The 20,339-nt window shown below is 43.9% G+C and overlaps 1 protein-coding gene across 1 annotated transcript; it reads right to left on the reverse strand.

Annotated features, from left to right (window-relative positions):
• Positions 1–973: 973 nt before the first annotated feature.
• LOC133506585 (multidrug and toxin extrusion protein 1-like) lies at positions 974–16,005 on the reverse strand. Its single transcript, XM_061830862.1, is given in 18 exon segments — positions 974–1,428; positions 1,841–2,080; positions 3,278–3,344; positions 3,429–3,523; positions 3,619–3,751; positions 3,825–3,848; positions 3,850–3,895; positions 5,313–5,388; positions 5,676–5,784; positions 6,525–6,706; positions 7,815–7,912; positions 8,405–8,502; positions 8,597–8,641; positions 8,739–8,781; positions 10,463–10,611; positions 10,958–11,026; positions 14,065–14,166; positions 15,699–16,005. Coding segments are annotated over 17 exon segments (1,734 nt in total). The 5' UTR covers positions 15,864–16,005; the 3' UTR covers positions 974–1,428; positions 1,841–1,847.
• Positions 16,006–20,339: the final 4,334 nt, after the last annotated feature.

Genomic DNA, 20,339 nt, shown 5'->3' on the forward strand with positions numbered 1-20,339 from the left:
CGACCAGGACACGCTGGAGAGACAAATGCTTGCGAGCGCCTCGGGATCCCTCCAGAAGGGCTGGAAGAAGTGGGTGGGGAAAGGGAAGCAGTAGAAAATGGATGGATGTATATATGTGTGTGTGTGTGTGTGTGGTGTGTGTGTGTGTGTGTGTTATGTGTGTGTGTGTGTATATATATATATATATATATATATATATATTATATATATATAATGCTATATGAAAACACAATACATAGTATTCAAATATAATGTATATTTATATATATATAATAAAAAATATTGTTTTTCTCAAAAAAACTTTTCATTGGGATTATATTATAATCACAACATGATTGCAAAAGAAATTCACGTTACGGTGATGAGCGATCCGCTCAATACTTTTTGGGGAAATCTGGATTTTAAATTGCTTTATACTCACAGGAGGAGCAGTTTGCCACTTTCATGAAGGACCTTTATCAGCTTAACGGGATGTGCAACAATGAATGTGTTGAAAAGTAACAAATTGTCAGACAACAAAGTTTTAGTTTGGAGGCCTTGACACGGTTTTGTATAGTTACATACCCACCAAGTAAGATTTTCAGGGAGTAAACAAAACTTATCTAAACATAAAATGTTTGAGCACACATTGACAACAGGAGGAACAATAAAATGGATAATTGAAGAGATTGATTTAATGTACACCAAATAAAATAATGATTGAAGGAAAGATGTTTTCTCACACATCTGTTGGGGTGTCCTCATTTATGTTAAGCACTGTACAGTCATCAGTCACATTTGGTTCCAAAAGAAAACCTTTAAGAAATCGGTAATTTGCAATGGTGATGAACTGCATAGTATACAGTAATGTATTTCTAGTGTCATTAAGCTACAGGCTCGAAGTTCTTGCAATGCGTTCAAGTTGATACCCCTCTCGGTATAAAAACATTTATACATTATGGCCATTTTCACAATAATAATCCAGTGCCTGAGATGTGTCGAAAGTTTTTAATGTTCTGCAAGGTTTTAAAATTATAATATGTTCATAATTGTGGTTGTGGCTTGCAGTGAGAACTGTCTATAATAATTCAGTCTCTCTCATACAGCTCATCCGGATCATCAAAATACCCAACTGCTTTCAATACGATGAAGCAGTTTTACATTTGAACAATAAATAACTTTGGTATTGTCATTTCTGAGCATTATCTTTATAAAGTCAGAATGTCCGAGGTATTGGCCTCTTATTTCATGTACGGACTGGCATACATCAGTGCACGACTGAGAGATTTGCGCTGTTGTGGGTGTGTTCAAAGCAAACTTCAATCCTGTCCAATTGAAACCGCTCCTAACATTTCCTTCAATTGCAGGAAGCAGGTCCTGCACTGGTTGTGTTTGACATAGTGGAAGAAGAAACTCATTTGCCATTGTAGTTCAGGGGCCATATATGGCCTAATTTGATGTCAAAGGGGATAGAGAATAGAATAGAATAGAATAGAATAGAATAGAATAGAATAGAATAGAATAGAATAGTTATGTCCAGGAACTAAGCATGTCAAATTTTTTGCATTTCATAGAGAGCATTTAAAAATAACTGAAATAAAATACATGCAATATCTAATTACATACATTACAATAAAAAAGTACAAATGTGCACATGATTAAAAAAAAATCATTAGTAAAACAACACTATGTAATTAATCCCTATTATAACCTTTTTGGTAAAGGAATATATGTTAACTGATCACAAATATTTATTGCACACACATAATCATGAGAGGAAACTAGTGTGCCTGATTCGAACCTTTGCTCTTTCGCTACAATTGGTATTCTCCTGACACGTAACTGTCAGTTGCAAACTTACCCAAGACTCAATTCGGCAGTCTGACAAAGAAGTGACTGGCGACGATCCCAGCCGCAAAGATGACAACCATGACGAGTAACACCAAGGCACGACGTAAAAGCAATTCTTTTACTCTGGGAACATCTCTGGCCATGTTGTTCGCGTTTTCATGACCTGGATTCTGTGGGAGCGTGTGGTCCCCTGCGGCGACCTCACATCTTGGTGCGGGGGCACCAACCGGAGCCTGGTTGGTGTTTAAGTCTAGAAATCAAATTGTATAAACTCTACTCATTTTTACATAAAGGAATGCTTATTGCTAAGCTATTGTCATGGAGTAGCAAAACATCGAAATAAAGGATTTGGTCAGACAGTATGCTCTGTTCCATACTGGTAGGTCTGCGTGGAAGCGCATCATTGCTCAGAATAGTCAACTTTGAAAAAGAAAGTAAGCAGATTAATGACCTTCTATATATCAATGGTAACCAATACACCCTCACGCAGGCCACTGTGTCGAAACCAGAAAGTCATTTGTACTTTTAGTAAATTTTGTAATATGGGATAAGATGATGATTATAATAATTGATGGAAAATTTGCAGTTTCAGCAGCAATTGTGGATACAGGAAATCTCAATATTGTAAAATGAATCGCATGTAAGAGAAAACATGGACAAGAAATACATTGCACAAAATAGAAACAAAAAATATTGTCTATACATGAAAAATTCTAGTTGAGTCGACCAACAATGTTTGTTGTTGATTTGCAAAATATAGTGCTGAGCTTTAATTTTGACATTTGAGAGCTGATTCATCTGTTTAAAGGATATATAAAGTCTTCAATGCACCTTTTGCTTCTATTAAACAGTTTTTGTCATGCTGAATTCGAATCTGAAATCCATTATGAAGGAAACAGTTGTAGTTTTCAATTGTCAGCAAAAATTGATCGCACATTGCTGAATTTGGCGGAAATACCCGAGCACACAGCAAAGAATCCCGGGGAGGGATGTGACGCCAGAACAAGACATAATCATGGCTGCCATTCAATAGCAATGTCAGAACAACGATGAATAATAATGATAATTTGAGCGATGAACATGATTCTGAAGGGTCCCATGAAGACAGTGAAGAATATGAGCTCTATAAACGCGTTGAAGGTTGAGCCAGTTAGACAGAACACACGTTCTAGTGGGGACGAAATAGCTGGCGATGCAGGTGCCAAAGCTGCAATCAGACCCAGGGAGGAGGACATGCTTGTTTTGGAAACACTGACTGGTAAGCATTTGTGAAGTTGTTGTTTTTTTTTTTTTTTAATTTAGCCATACACTTATAAATAGAAATGGCTTTGCTATCCTGAATAAATATATGAAGTTTTCGGTTTTGTTTTAAAACTATGCCAACGCTGTGTATTTAGTCCAAGTTGGTATAACATATTTTGAGCGCTGTTTGAACATTAGGACTTGCCTGGGTCGCCCGCTTGGATTCCCACCATGTTTTCAAAAGTGACCTGGACTCCTGCTCTCATTTGAGCCTGGTCAGAAACATTCAATATATAAAAAAAAAATCATTTGAATTAGATGTCATACTTGTGTTTTCAAACAACTTAGTTACACACGTTTTCAACAGCCTTCATCCAGTCAGGTTTGTACAAAAATGCACTGAAGAAAATACCCTGTAGTCCAACAGAGACGGTAAGACCGGTCCAAAGTCCTGTACAAGTAACAACAGAAGCATAGTGAATCTCCGATCACATTGTGATTGCAGAACATAACAAATCTGAGTCCACGATAATGGTTGCTTCTTACCTACGACGCCCATTGTTGTTGCGAACATTAAGGACACACCAATGGGAAGGCCAATGCAATAGTGCACAATTAAGTTAAACGCAGCACCGAACTTGAGTTTCCCAACTCCTCGAATGACACCTCCACCCACATTCTGTCAGATAATTGCAGTCTTGTTTAAAATGCGTCCTTTTTTTACCTAAAATGTCAGAAATTATTTTTCTCACCCCAACAGCATCAGAAAGGTGAATGATAAAAAAAAACAACCATGACATCAGAAGTCCGTTTCAAAATGTCCCTGAAGAAAAGATAAAGTTATGAAACAAACATAATAAGATACAATATCAGCAAGAGAAAAAAGCCCCCCCCCCCTCCCCCCCGAGTGCTGAAAGCCAACACATTAAATGGTAACTAAAGTTGTTCTTTTTCTCCCACAAAGACTAAGGCCCCACCCATCTAAACATAGTATTCAACTTATTGTTGCATCCTTGGAAAAAAAAATAAACAGATGAATTAATCAAATGTAATCAATTTCAGAGGACCACCATGTTTGTGAAAACGGTCCCCTGCTGTCAACCAAAATAAACATTGCAACTGCTCTTGCGCTTGTGTTGGGCAACGTCAAATGAAAAGCTGACTCCCCGTGCACCTCACGAGAACAAATATGGAATAGACAAATGTTGCACTCCACGAAGAGTATCATTACTTGACTACAATGTGACTTCAGTAAAAGGAAGACGTAAAAAGTACATACTCAAGCATTAAGCAAATGGTTAGAAACTTCTGTTTTTGAATCCGAACAGGAACTTGAATTACAATAAAAATAAAATTAAATGTGATTGTGACAATTCTGACATTGCTGTGTGTGTGCGTACTGGTATGTGTGTGCATGTGTGTACAATGTCAGCGAGATTTTCACCTATCCCAAGCAATGAATGTTTTACAGGTACTTGTGCTAAAATAGGGCTAATGCGCACTAAACATTTTGCCCTGGCTGCTTTTGTGAATGTTTTCCTTAATTATGTAATGGTGATGACGATACTGTAGTGATAAGTAAGTATTGTATAATTATTTACAAAACAAGTTGGCATCATCATACACATAAAATGTGTTTTCAATAACAGTTATCTTGTTCCGGGTTGCGGTGAACCAGAGCCTATCACAGCTCACTTCGAGCTAAAGGCAGACCACAGCCTGGACTACTTCCCAGTCCACTCACATTCACCTTCATATTGTCAGCAAACAAAGTGGCAATCATGGAACTTGGGGTGAGTCAATCACTACAGCATCAGTGAGAATCATTGAGGAAACAAACATGCAAAAATAACAAGATATAAGTTATGCAAACCCTTACAATTGGTGATGTGTTTGTGTTCAAAATTAACAAACCTAAAACTGACTGAATAGTTCAGCTGATCCAGCTAGAGGTTGTTTTGTGTGTGTGTGTTTTTATTTTTATTTTTTTACATTGACAAAAACATCCTCAGCAGAGAACACAACAAGGCAGGAGAAGGATAGAAATAATCAGGGTTCGGAATCAGACTCCAACCCTTATTCCAAATTATTTAAACAATTATATTAAATGTGTGGAGATGCCGTCCTTTATTCACAGATCCTTTTTGTGGCTCTATTGAAAGCTCCTACTTGGTGTTCTCACAAAAAAAATAACGGGATATTTCACATATAAAGTTACATTATAAAAGAATTTGACTCACAGGTCTTTAGTGAAAATGTTGCCAACTGCATCCTTGGAGAGGGTGAGGCAAACTCCAACACAACAAGCCACTACAGCTGCAATTGGAAAGAGACACAAACACTAAATATAAACTGTATGTAAAAGTAGCCCATCATGCTACGTCAGCGGTTATGAATTTCCTCTGACAATTTGAAACAGTTCCAAGGAAACTTAGTAACATATCCCTATCAAGCTTTCCTCAACACACCCAAAGGATCAAGAATTATAGAAGTATACACCAAAATTCTTGACGTGATGGGCAATTCCGATCATTTAATTTTCAAGTTCAATGTAAATGTTAAATATATATTTAAATACTGACTATATAATGCCATTTTCGTACATGTAAAGATGATGGAAACTTTGCAAGACAGCTTGGCTTGCTCACTGTTTCCTGCACCAAGCGCATTCCCCACTCGGACACAAGCAGCAGAAGAAATTCCAAGTGACAACTGCAAAAGTAAAATGTATAGAAACACTCATCAATTCATAATTTCGTGAAATAAGTCCATTTAGTTGAGGATGGCCAACACACAGCTCTGAAGATGTGTGCAATTCTTTGGCTGTTGCAAAGTGGCTTGCAGCTCATCTCATTTGTCTTGTCTTTTTATTTATCCATTCAGCTATCCATTTTCTTCACTGCTTATCCCCACAAGGGTCGCTAGAGCCTAGCCCAGTTGTCAACGGCCAGGAGGCAGGGAACACCCTGAAATGGTTGCCAGCCAATCATTGGGCACATAGAGACAAACAGCCACACTCATAATCACACCTAGGGGCAATTTAGAGTGTCCAATTAATGTTGCATGTTTTTGGGATGTGGGAGTCAAGCGCAGTGGACGGAGAAAACCCACACAGCCATGGGGAGAACATGCAAACTCCACACCAGGGAAGCCGGGATTTGAACCCGTTTTCAGAACTGAGCTACCGTGCCGCAAACCTAAAAATGATTGTGGAAAACATAATTGTCTCTGAAATATTGGCAAGGAAATAAAGAGAGATTAACAAGACTGTATTCTGCAAATACTTTGTCAGATCTAAGATGAATACACAGACCAGCAACTACATTAGGTACTATACATGCACACTCTTTACATTCTTATTTTACAAAGATAATATTTAAATTTGATGAACACAATCAGACTTTTTATGCTATTTGAGTTGGCCACCCCTGAATGATTTCTATTTGAGTTACCAAGCCAGTTATAACTGTCAGTTCACACATCACAGCCTGGGCTGCTAGCTCAACTTCACTGATTTGGCCAACAAGGAATCCTCCCACTTCCATAGATCCATACTCCATCCAAAACATGAGCATGCTCGGGATGGCCAGCTTGGCAAAGGTTCTCCACTCGTGCAGACACTGCAGTGACCAGCCTGTGGGTCGAAAAGTTGTCTGTCAGACCACTTTTTAAAAACATCATAGTTTCACATGTAATATTCCAAGCATACTGTATACATAATCTTTCCAAAAAATGTGAATATCATTGAAAAGTTCATTAACTGGATACTCTAATTGCTCTAAATTGCCCGGCTGTTTGTCTCTATGTGCCCTCCGATTGGCTGGCAACCAGTTCAGGATGCACCCTGCCTCGTGCCCGTTGGACAGCTGGGATAGGGATGTGGGAGGAAACCTAAGTGCCCGGAGAAAACTCATGCAGGCACGGGGAGAACACGCTAACTCCGCACAGGCAGGGCCATGATTTGAACGCCGGTCCTCAGAACAGGGAGGCCAACATTCTACAGCGTCTACATATATACATTACACATTCTGCATCTGTCTATAAAATCTTGTGATACACACACAGACCCTTTATATCTATCCATTCTTTTGTTTTTTAGCATCAAAAGCGTCATGGGTGTGCCCAGCTATTTTCGGGCAGGAGGCAGGGTACGCCTTGAACAGCAAATCACAGGGAAGATAGAAACAACCAACCAGTCGTAGTCAAATTAATACCTACGGGGAAATCAGAGTCTTCAATGCATGTTTTGGGATGTGGGAGGAAACCTTAGTTCCCAGAGAAACCCCAAGCAGGGATGGGGAGAAAATCCATACTCCACACAGGCGGGTCCTGGATTTGAACCCCGGTCGTCAGAACTGTGAGGCAGACCACCGTCCTGCCACTCTTTATATATCTCGCAGATAAGGGCTCATTATGTTTGTCACAGTTTTTTTTTTTTCACTGTAAGTCATTCTACTTACCATGTGAAATCATATCTTTTAGTCTTGCCAGTGTTTACAGCCCTCCTCAAACAAACACGAACGCCACATTACTAACACTCACTGAGCAAGTAGATGAAAGAGAAGAGAATTTCAGATCTCTACGGTCGTGAAAAAATGGTGCGTTTTTTTTAAACTTGTGGAGAGCAAAATCTGCGAATATGCGGGGCCGTGAACAGTGAACCGCGAATGAACAAGGGCATGCTGTATGTCACAAATTATCCACTCATCATCAGGTTTAAGGTTCGTGAGAGGGTGACTAACCTCCCCATGTGGCTTTGTGCAACCCCCTCCAGCAAATATAAGACAGTAAGATCACGGGCAAAACATACTGTGAGATCAGATTTGCTGCAGCAGACCCACTTGAACAAAAACAAACACAGATCATTTCAAACAGTGAAAAAAAATCTAGAAAGCATTTGAGCTGAACTTTCTGACAGCTCGTCTACAACCGTCTGCATATGCTGGATTTTTATACTGTAATATCGTAAATAGATATTTATGGGAGAAAACTTTCTGTCTGCACAATGTAGTCAGTTAGGAAGGGTAGAAAATGTACATATAAATCAATAATCATTCACACTCACATTCATACCTATGGTCAACTTAAGTGTCCTCAATTAAACTACTGTGCATGTTTCTGGGATTTGGGAGAAATCCTGAGTGTCCGGAGAAAACCCATGCAGGAACGGTGAGAACATGAAAACTACACACATGTGACGCCAGACTTTAAAACAGCTCCTCAGAACTGTGAAGCAGACGTGCTAACCAGTCGTCCACCATCTCACCTGAGAGCGTTCTCATTTTACTCAATAAAAGTACTAACTGGATCAAAAGGATTTAGGAAAACTTACGCAACTCCCCAATGCAGAAGATGGAGGAAGACATAATTGATCGTGGCATTTAAAATGTTTCCAATTGCACCAGTTATGACCTGTGGCCAAATAATCCTCTGGAAAAAAAAATCATACAAAGTGTGGTATTAACATTTTTTATACTTGTGCTTTTAACTTTCATATGAATGATAATGCATTTTTATGGCGCACCTGGTTTTGAAGGTATTTTCCCATCAGATAATGCATGAATACCGCCTGGGATGTAAAATGATATCTTACATGACTGAAGCACACGGTTTATAGTTACTTGTTAACTTGAGCATCACGCATGCGCAGACAAATGCGAACTCACCGGCAGAGCAGGCATGAAGATCTTTACATAAAGTTGAGCCAATCTATGCAGCACACAAATAGCCGTGAGCAATTGTGGTGTGGAAACATGCACATTTTTATAAATGCATTACATTACATGCATTATTCTATTCTAATAACGTGATAATACACGGGTCCAAGCAGATTGGAACAGCTGGCGGAAGGTGTCTGGTGTGTTCTGTGACCGAAGAGTCTCCGCTAGGATGAAGGGCAAAGTTTATAAAACAGTGGTGAGGCCGGCCATGATGTACGGATTAGAGACGGTGGCACTGAAGAAACAACAGGAAACAGACCTTGAGGTAGCAGAAATAAAGATGCTGAGGTTCTCGCTTGGTGTGAACAGCTTGGGTAGGATTAGAAATGAGCTCATTAGAGGGACAGCCAAACTTGGATGGTTTGGAGACAAGGCTAGACAGAGCAGACTTAGATGGTTTGGACATGTCCAGAGGCGAGAGAGCGAGTGCATTGGTAGAAAGGTGCTGAGGATGGAGCTGCCAGGCAAACGAGCGAGAGGAAGACCAAAGAAAAGGTTGATGGATGTTGTGAGGGAAGACATGAGGACAGTGGGTGTTAGTGAGGAAGATGCACGAGATAGGCTTAGATGGAAAAAGATGACACGCTGTGGCGACCCCTAATCGGGACAAGCCGAAAGGAAAAGAAGAAGAAAAATAATGTTATAATACAGTGGAACATGGATATCCAAATAAGATCTTGTGATTTTTATTTCAGCCTACATTCTGTGGAATCAGTTGGCCTCAAACTCTGTGAAGTCTAATTTAGCCTACATTCTGGGGGTTGCTTTAATCATTGAATAAAGATAACCAAATATACATCAAATGGATTTTTTAAATGGTGATTTATGAAGGAAAAAACTATTTTCAGATCCAAGGCACAGCGTGAAAAAATAAGTCACTCCTAGCCATTCTTCCTTGCGGAATTATTTTAATCTATCAACAGTGGAAGATTTTCGAGAATGAAGAGCCTAGGTTATGCCACAGCATTTCAATCGGACTCAATTGGTGTCAATATTTTCAAATCCATGTTGAACAATTCTTTTTCGTCATGCTTTTTAGCGTATTTACAATTTTAATTATATTTCTTGAACTGTCAACTGTTTTTAATTGTAATTTTATTTTTCTTGTTTTAAATATATATTTTGTTGTCATTTTTGTTGTTTTTTTTCCCCCATTTTAAAATATTTTATATCTTTGTCTTCAATTCCTTTTAACTGCAAAAAAAAAAAAATTAAAAGGGAAGCTCGAGGGGGCAAGTATTTTTGGGATGGCACTGTTAAAATGGAGACTCTAAATTACACTTAAGTGTGAATTTGGTTGTTGATCTACTGGTACCAAACTCGGCTGGATAGGCCCCAGCTTACTGCACCACTTTTAATAGGCAATATGGAATTGTAATTGGAGGTTTTAGAACAGTCTTTTATTACGACCAGTCTGGGACACATCATAATAATAACCATGCTGCTGTTTAGTTAGTATCTTGATGTCTCAGGTGTCCGGTCGATGGATTGCCTTCTTTACATATTCATTATTATAATTCTTACCCCGGGACCCTAGAGAGTATAAGCAGCAAAGAAAATGGATGGATATTATAATTCTTAACTTCATTAACTGTAACGCATGCTAAAGCATCCTTCTAAAAAGATAATGAAGATGCTGAAGGTGTTCTGAGGGTTGAAGAGTGACTTACCTGGCCACCTCTGGGCTCTGTTTGCAAAGGAGTAGAAGCAGTTCAGTGTTGATGAGGACAGCCCAGCAGGGGAAACACGCCAGCAGTAGAATCAGAACCCCCCTCTGGAGGATCACCCCCACTCGCTTCAGGTTTCCACTTCCAAACGTCTACACAATTAAGCAGTATTAGGAGACGCCCAATGCAAACTCGTAATTACAAGTTTTGATGGATGACAGATAACTAATTTGATACAAAGGTTTATGGTTGTCCTCATTGTAAATGGACCCCATACAATATAAAACTCTACTGAAGATACCTTTGATTTATTTTTTTCCTTTGGTGGCAGCACAGAATAAATCACATTAAAACACATAACTATGATACTACATTGTTACTAACGATAAAAACACAACAAAGCCAGAGGGCTTATTTTCTAATGTGGTCCTCAAATTTGGGTTCTGTTTCAATAATACATGTATAAAGTAAAAATGTACCCTTTGTTGAGGAGACTACCTGAGAAATGAGGGTATCACAAGTTAATGACAATCCAGTCCCAATGGAAAGAGCAGTCATATCAACCACCTGCAATTTAAGAGACATGGTTAATGGATGACATATTGCCCAAAAAAATCTGCTCATCTGCCTTGACTCACATATGAATTTAAAAGATCCCCCATCCATCGGGTTTGATATTACATCGGTCCAACCTTTACAATTATAACATCTTAAAATCTTATGGGAAGGTTTAGTAGTGATGAGCTATTGTCATGGTCCTGCCGGTCCCAGCCCTGGCGGTGCACCTGCATTATTTAAGAGGCGCACACCTGCGCCCCATCTGCAATAATGAACCCCAGTACTTATGGGACCCAGCAGACGGTCTGGCTTTGCAAGATCATTGCCATTGATGCCTCGTTCACACACATCCTCTACTCATATCTCGACTCCCGGTGTACCGGTGAGTCGACTCCTGTCGTCCCGCCGTAGAGGAAAGGGGTTCCAGTACTTGGTGGACTGGGAGAGATACGGCCTGGAAGAGCATTCCTGGATCCCGTCCCAGTTCGTGTAGATCCCAAGCACATTAGGGACTTCCACGCATTCCACCCTGGGCCGCCTGGGCCGTCTGGGGCTGGCCGTTAAGGGAAGGTACTTTCATGGTCTTGCCGGTCCCAGCCCTGGTGGTGCAGGTCCCCTACATACCTGCCTTGATTAGGAGGCGCACACATGCGGCTCATCTGCGATAATGAACCCCAGTACTAATAGGACCCAGCAGAAGGTCTGGCTTTGCCAGATCGTTGCCATTGATGCCTCGTTCCCACACATCCTCTACTCTGATCTTGACTCCAGGTGTACTGACCCCTGCCTGCCTGACCTACCCCGTAAGCCTGACGTCATTATCACTGCTGCTCTCGTGGACTGCCTGCCTGGTTACCGGCTCTGGACTGAATAAAGATGTTTCCCGAACTGCCTCCATGTTTCCCGAGTCTGCATTCAGGTTACGACAGTTATGAGTTTATAGGAATTTATGTCCATTTTTCCAGGAGCCTATTTGCAAGGTTGCACACTGATGTTGGACAAGAAGGCCTGGGGCTCTTGGTCTCTGCTCTCATTCATCGAAATTGTTCTGTCGGGTTGACATCAGGATCGTGCAAGGCAGTCAAACTCATCCACATCAAACTATATCAGCATTGACTTTATGTACCTTGATTTGTGCACTGATGAACAAACATGTTAGAACAGCAAGAGGCCACCTCCAAACTGTTGGAAACGACCAAAATATTAACCTCTGAACTCTAGTAAAAAAACTCTGAATGCTTCAGCATACCATTAGATTTTGGACATTTTCCAGTATTATGTGATCTGAATACTGCCTTTTCACAACAATCATTTTAACATATAACTAAATAATAAATAGCAGGATTTAAGAAATAGTCGCAAAAACAAATCTGGGAAAAAAAGCTTTATTTTTGTTTCATCTGCCCATAAAATGTTATCATTTTCTTTTTTATATCAAATAAGTTTTCTATGTAAAAATTTGGCTTCACTTAATTCATGTTCTTTAGTAGGAGTTGCTTAAACTTCACGGGTGACAATAATAGTAACCAGGACAGTATATGATACACAGACGGCATTTTGGTGCTCTGTCACCTCCTCCTCCTTAAAACAAGCAAATCTAGGCTATCCTTTGCAAAAATAACTAATACATATTGTCGAGTTGCTGTCCACTCAGTCGGGAAAGCCTAAAGACTTTGTAGGTTGCTATGTCTGCACGGGTATGGACTGTTTTTCACCACGTGACCTCATCCAGGCACGCCGCCATGTTGGATGGGTTCACTATCGCTTTTGTATACAGACCTGAGTTACACAAATGTTCGTACGACTGTTAAAAGTGACGCATGATGGCTAAAAATACCTTGGAAAGTTATCAGTCCTCATTAGATGTTGTTTCAAGAAAGTGTTATGACAAGAAGTGTGCTTTGATCGACAATATCGACCCATATGCCTGAGAAACACAAATGGAGCAAGAATTTTGAACTGTGGGCATCTGTAACCTATCCGGACATCGTCAACTAGCTCCACTTCTCGACTAGGGCTTATACCTTGAACCAACTAAAGAATTACAAAGGTCTGGAGGGCTAAAGCCAATTCATCAATGGCTGGCTTCGTGATGCGGCAGTATGCATTGTAAGCAACCTGTGTCTCCACACTGCTCTGGTTGGTGTACCGCACAATGCATTTTAAACATGTAGGCTGACTTCTGAGTGAATGCTGTCGAAAGTACTCATTCGCGTGATTACAGTCAGTAATGTGTTAAATTATGTTGCTTATACCATCAAAAGAGGTGTAGATTATTATTTTCATTTTTGCAAACATGTGCACAAAACGATCACTTTGGAAGGATGAGAAAAGCAAGTCCAAACCGAATATGTGAAACAATGAAATAAAGGTCAAGACGGATTCATTGTAGAGTACTAGGGCGGGGAAATTCAGTTCAGTTTTAGTTGCGTTCATGTGCTGACAGAAAACACTGATTTTTAGAGACATGCATTACATTCACACACAAGTATTATGTAGGCGTTGGCCCTAAAGAATATGTCTCCTTCACAGAACTTAGTTATTGCTAAGTAGGTGTGAAATTGTAAAAGGTATCCAATACCTACCAAGAACAAAATGCTCCGAGCAAACTATGCGAATGACTTGGCTGCTAGATTGGCTCTCCACAGTTGTCACCGTTTGGTTGATAACTGCTCCGTTTTCTCGCACTGGTTCTTGGTCACAGCTGCCATTCGAAAGAAAGACGCTTTACAAATGCCCATTTTCGTTTGAGCAACCGATAACATAGTGCGCCCCCATTCACACACCTTTCTGAACTGATTTCTGCTTAGTTACGGTTTGTTTACTCGAAGTCACACATCCAAAATGGCAACTGTTTTCTCAAACGGAAGTTGTGTGAAGTCAGACGAAAACAAGTCCATACATTGGATCAGTCATGCATTCATTCTCTATTTGTATGATTCCCCATTTACAATTTGCTATTATTATGATTGTGTCTTTTCTGGAAACTAACTTCTAAGGCAAGTTCATTGTGTCAGCGTACTTGTAGACATAAAAATGGACCTTACTGTAGTTGCCAATGATACAGCTGCAAATTCCTTTTTCCCCAGATGGCCACAGAACACCTTGCTGATGGTACCGATTAAGAAGATCATCAACTGGGAAAGGAACTGGAGTAAAAAAACAATGTCACATTAATTATCAATTTCAGTAATTTGTCAACGTCCAACTTTGGCTGTCTCTCTAATGAGCTCATTTCTAATCCTATCTAACCTGCTCACTCCGAGCGAGAACCTCAACATCTTCATTTCTGGTACCTCCAGTTCTGTTTCCTGTTGTTTCTTCAGTGCCACCGTCTCTAATCCGTACATCATGGCCGGCCTCACAACTGTTTTATATACTTTGCCCTTCATACTATCAGAGACCCACTGTCGTCATGTCCTCCCTCACAACATCCATCAACCTTTTCTTTGGTCTTCCTCTCGCTCTTTTGCCTGGCAGATCCATCCACAACACCCTTCTAAAAACATACTCACTCTCTCACCTCTGAACATGTCCAAACCATCTAAGTCTGCTCTGTCTAGCCTTGTCTCCAAACCATCCAAGTTTGGCTGTCCCTCTAATGAGCTCATTTCTAATCCTATCCAACCTGTTCACACCAAGCGAGAACCTCAGCATCTTCATTTCTGCTACCTCAAGGTCTGTTTCCTGTTGTTTCTTCAGTGCCACCGTCTCTAATCCGTACATCATGGCTGGCCTCACCACTGTTTTATAAACTTTGCCCTTCATCCTAGCGGAGACTCTTCGGTCACAGAACACACCAGACACCTTCCGCCAGCTGTTCCAATCTGCTTGGACCCGTGTATTATCACGTTATTAGAATAGAAGTCTGCTCTCTCTAACCTTGTCTCCAAAACATCCCACTTTGGCTGTCCCTTGAATAAGCTCATTTCTATCCAACTTGTTCACACCAAGCGAGAAACTCAGCATGTTTATTTCTGCTACCTCAAGTTCTGCTTCCTGATGTTTCTTCAGAGCTACCGTCTCTAATCCGTACATCATGGCCGGCCTCACCACTGTTTTATAAACTTTGCCCTTAATGCTGGCGGACACTCTTCTGTCATGTCCTGTACTATTCTAACATATTTCCCCGCCACACCGGACTTGGGCATGCTGTACCACAGTTCCTCTCTTGGTACTCTGTCATAGGCTTTCTCTAGGTCTACAAAGACAAAATGTAGCTCCTTCTGACCTTCTCTCTGCTTTTCCATGAGCATCCATCCTCAAGGCAAATAAATCTGTGGTACTCTTTCTAGTCATAAAATATAGACACTATGTTCTACAAAATAGTTACTTCCACAACCACTGCACGACCTTTTGAACATGGTAATTGTGAGTCCAAAACTCACCAGCCAAATGAAGACACATAGAAAACACTCACACCTATTTTTTTTTTTTGTGGGGGGGTTAAAACTGAAAAATGGAATCCAGAATTAAATAAATTCTGCCACTTTTATTATTCAATTAAAGCTTTGACAGTGCTATCACTTTTTGCGATTTTAAAATTTTTTTCTACCATTCCAAATTTTCTTTCAATGCTACCACCATACGTTTCAGACACCAGCCTGTTGATAAAGGCATCCACACACATACAATCAAGAACAAATGAAACCCTGTCATTCATTCCATCCTGTCTTCTTACCACAGGTCCCGCAAGCTTCAAAAGCTGAATCTGTTCTGTGCACCAGTTTGTCTGGGTGTATCCTCTAATGCGTCCCAATAACGATGCCCAAAAAGAGGCCTTGTTCTTATCTGAATCATTCCTCAGCACCTTCGAAGTTTCAATTGAGATGTCAGTGAGGTCCATGTTGATCAGAGTGTTACATTGTATGGAAAAATACTAGCAAGAGTGTCATTATGAGAAAGCTGAAGCATTCCATCTATCAACATAGACGCCACAATTGCTGGTTTACTATGAACTTTGCTTGTGGCGAATGGGATTGACTTTATGTACCTTTACACTATGATTGCAACATCTTTGATCAACTGGTGAGGGGGGATGACTGCAAACCTCCTCTCTCTCATCTATACCCTCTTCATACAACAAAGACCATGTTTAGCTGTATGTTTTATGTCTTTGTTTTATGATGTATGTTCTTTATACGGTTACTGGTAACAGCAGCCTCTTGTAAGACAGGGCAAATTTTGTACGTTTGCATGTCCCACATATTTAAAATCCCATCTTCTCCTATGAAGATGGTTACACATTGCATGCATTTCAGTGTGTAACATTGCTTTGGTTCTTAACACTTCAGTTGAGAAATTGAGTCTCCGAATGAATTAAGTTCATGAACCACTCGCTTATGTTTATTTTACATGCAATATAATATTAATTGGCTAACTAGCGTTAGCTGGTTGCTAGCCCTCAAGCCAAGTCCCATGCATGCACTTAGCCCCTGTGGTAGCGGCTAACTCCACCACATTACGGCGTGATTTGAGTAGTCCACTCAAACGACACACTGTCCCAGTTGAACTTTCAACAGTCCTTGTTGAACACGTCGATCAACTTTTGATAAATGTCCACCGTTCACTTTCTTTGTCCTTTCGTTGCCCTCCAACAACCACTTGTACCTTGCACTCCTTCTGGCCTTTTTTCTCTCTCTTTTTCCCAGTCTCCTCAACACGTCACTTCCTGTCCTTCTTAAACAATGGTTACAATAATAAAATGACAAACAAAAGTATTTCTTTTTTACAAATGAATCTAACACATCTAATGTTCCGCATTTAATGAACCGCATGTTCAGACGGCGCTCGCTAACAGTACAGTCACTGAGCCCCGGGCCCTGGTCGAGGAGGCCGACCGTTTCTTCCTGGCCACCCAGCCCTTCTCCCCTGAGATGCTGGCCGCAACGCGCAGTTACCTCCGGGCGCGGGTGTGGCATCCAGCAGGGGCCCCATCGCCACCGACGGTCGTGCTGGCACAGGCTTGTGCTACTTCCACGCTCGTTTCGGTGCGAAAGCGAAGAGGTGCGGCGCCCCTTGCAACTACGACACGTCGGGAAACGCCAAGGCCCGCGCTCCGCAGCGGCCGTGAGCGTGGGCGCGAAGAGCCGGCTGCTGTTCGTCAAGGACACCCGTTCCGGGCGCAAATTCCTTTGCGACACCGGCGCCCAGAGGAGCGTCCTGATGGCCACTACGGAGGACGCCGCTGGCGGGACTCATGGGCCACCCCTACTGTCCACTAATGGCTCCCCTATCCGCTCTTATGGCATGAGGATGTGGACTTGTGTTTCGGTAGTCAGCGCTTCACATGGGACTTTGTCACTACCGATGTCTTGTTCCCTCTCCTCGGCGCTGATTTTTTTTTTTGTGCCCACGGGCTGCTGGATATTAGGAGGGGCCGTCTGGTGCATGCACTGACTTTTTCCACAGTTGCCTGCGTCCGCAATGAGGCGACTTATGGGGGTCTCTCCAGTTCGCTCTCTGACGGCACCAAGTACAAGCTCCTCCTTTGTGAGTTTCCTGGCTTGACACAGCCCACTTTCTCCTCAGACACGACTAAACATGGGGTCGAGCACCACATTGAGACCAAGGGCCCCCCGATTCACGCGAGGGCCCGACGGCTTGACCCCGAGAAGCTAGCAGTCGCTAAGTCCGAGTTTGCCAACATGGAGCGCCTGGGCATCGTCCGCCGCTCGGATAGCCCGTGGGCCTCGCCACTACACATCGTCCCTAAACCGAGTGGCGGGTGGCGACCCTGTGGTGACTACTGCCGCCTTAACGACGCCACTACGCCCGACCGCTACCCTGTTCCACACATTCAGGACTTCTCGGCCCACCTGGCGAGCAAAATCCTGTTCTCCAAAGTCGACCTGGTGCGCGGGTATCACCAGGTTCCCGTGCACCCCTCAGACGTTCCCAAGACAGCTGTAATCACTCCGTTTGGACTGTTCGAGTTTCTGAGGATGCCGTTTGGTCTTAAAAACGCGGCACAATCTTTCCAACGTTTAATGGATTCTGTGCTCAGGGACTTGCCATTTGTGTTTGTCTATTTGGATGACATCCTCGTCGCCAGCTCCTCGGAGGATGTACATCTGATGCACCTCCGCGACCTCTTCGCAAGACTCGAGCAGAATGGCCTGATCATCCACCCGGCGAAGTGTGTTTTCGGGGTGCCCTCTAATCAGTTTCTCGGGCACCTCATCGACAAGAACGGCGCTGCCCCCCTTCCGGCAAAGGTGGAGGCCGTCTCCGCTTTGCCCCGACCTCGCTCGGCTCGGGGGCTCCGGGAGTTCCTGGGGATGGTGACTTTCTACCGCCAGTTCATCCGCCGGGCGGCCCACATCATGCGCCCGCTCAATGAGGCTCTTAAAGACGAGGCACCCAACTGGGACATTGAATGGACGGCCGAGAGGATGGAAGCCTTCGAGGCTACGAAGGCCGCACTGAGTCGTGCCGCTATGCTGGCCCACCCAACCCACGGGGCCCCTGTCGCTCTCACTACCGACGCCTAGGACTACGCTGTTGGAGTCGTATTCAAACAGTGGGTCGGCGGCGCCTGGCAACCGCTTGCCTTTTTCAGCCGTCAGCTGGTCCCCAGGGAGCGGAAATACAGCACGTTCGATAGGGAGCTCCTCGGCCTGTGGCTGGCGATATTGTATTGGAAGGCCATAAGTTCACGGCATATGTGGACCATAAACCCCTCACTTTCGCCATGTCAAGGTGGGCGAGCCGTGGTCCGCCCGCCAGCAACGGCAACTGTCGTTCATCTCGGAGTACACTACGGACATCCAAAACATCGCTGGCAAATCCAATGTGGTCGCGGACTGCCTCTCCAGGGCGATTGTCGGCACTGTGCATCTGGGTCCCGACTACACCCGCATGAGCGCAGACCAGGCCTCGGACCACGGGGTGCAGGCCCTCAAGACTTCTGACACGGGTTTGTGCCTGGAGGAAGTTGCGATTGGTGACTCGGGCGTCAGGTTACTGTGCGACCTCTCGGCTGACCAGCCTCGGCCGCTGGTCCCTGCAAACTGGTGGCGGGCTGTTTTCGAGGCGGTCCACAACCTCTTCCACCACGTAAGGAAACTGTCCATGAGGCTGGTGGCCCAGAAGTTCGTGTGGCGCGGTCTTAAGAAAGATGTGCAGGCCTGGGTCGACTCGTGCGTGGCCTGTCAGTGGTCTAAGGTGCATCGCCACACAAAAGCCCCCTTGGAGCGCTTCGCTGTCCCCGAGAGGAGGTTTGACCACGTCAACGTCGACTTGGTAGGTCCACTTCCTCCCCCGCACGGTTTCACCTACTTGCTCACCATGGTGGACAGGACGACCCGCTGGCCCGAAGCCGTTCCCTTCTCCTTGACAACGTCGTCAGACGTGGGCCGGGCGTTCATCGGCACGTGGGTTGCGCGCTTCGGGACCCCGTGCGACCTTTCCTCCGACCATGGCCCTCAGTTTACCTCTGAACTCTGGAACGCAGTCGCTAAGAGTTTGGGGGTCAAGCTGCACCGCGCTACCGCCTATCACCCCCAGGCGAACGGTCTCTGCAAGCGATTCCACTACTCCATGAAAGCAGCCGTGTGTGCCGGTTTGACGGACGGCAACTGGTTGGATAAGCTCCTGTGGGTCATGCTCGGCCTCAGGTGCGCCCCCAAGGAGGACCTGTTGTCCTCATCTGCCGAGCTTGTCTACGGCCACCCACTGCGGGTCCCCGGCGAATTCATCCCGGACATCACAGCGCCCTGGTCTGCAGCCAGGCAACGGTCCTCCCTGCTGGAGGCCGCAAAAGGGTTTGCGCCGGTTCCCACGTCGCAACATGGCAACCCAGCTTCCCGGCTGCCCCGTCACCTGCGCTCTGCAGATTTTGTGTTTGTTCGTCATGACGCCCACCGTGGACCTCTGCGCCCCCCATACGACGGGCCGTTCAGTGTCCTGGAGCACGGGGATAAGAGCCTGCTCGTGGACATTGGCAGCAGACCCGAGACTGTTTCCATGGACAGGGTCAAACCCGCGCACCTGGACATTGCCCAGCCTTTGGGGTTGGCCCTCCCCCGCGCCGGGGTCGCGCCCCTTTGCCCTGTGCCCCTGCGCCTGCCGGGGTCCCCTTGACCCCGCCTGGGCCCTTGTCCCGTGACTCAATGGACATCTGCGGCCCCGCCCCCCTCGGCCCCTACAGTGCACACCCGCCGGGGTCAGGTCGTCATCCCTCCACGGCACGAGGATTTTGACTATGGGTGAATTCTGGGGGGGCTTGTGTGGTGTTTACATAATTCACCCGCGGGACTTCGAGTTGGGGTGCGGGGTTCCACACGGACTGTTTTTGTTGTTGCTCTTCCGGAGTGGGTAG

Source organism: Syngnathoides biaculeatus, chromosome 9 (assembly GCF_019802595.1).
Source record: "Syngnathoides biaculeatus isolate LvHL_M chromosome 9, ASM1980259v1, whole genome shotgun sequence".
NCBI lineage: Eukaryota > Metazoa > Chordata > Actinopteri > Syngnathiformes > Syngnathidae > Syngnathoides > Syngnathoides biaculeatus.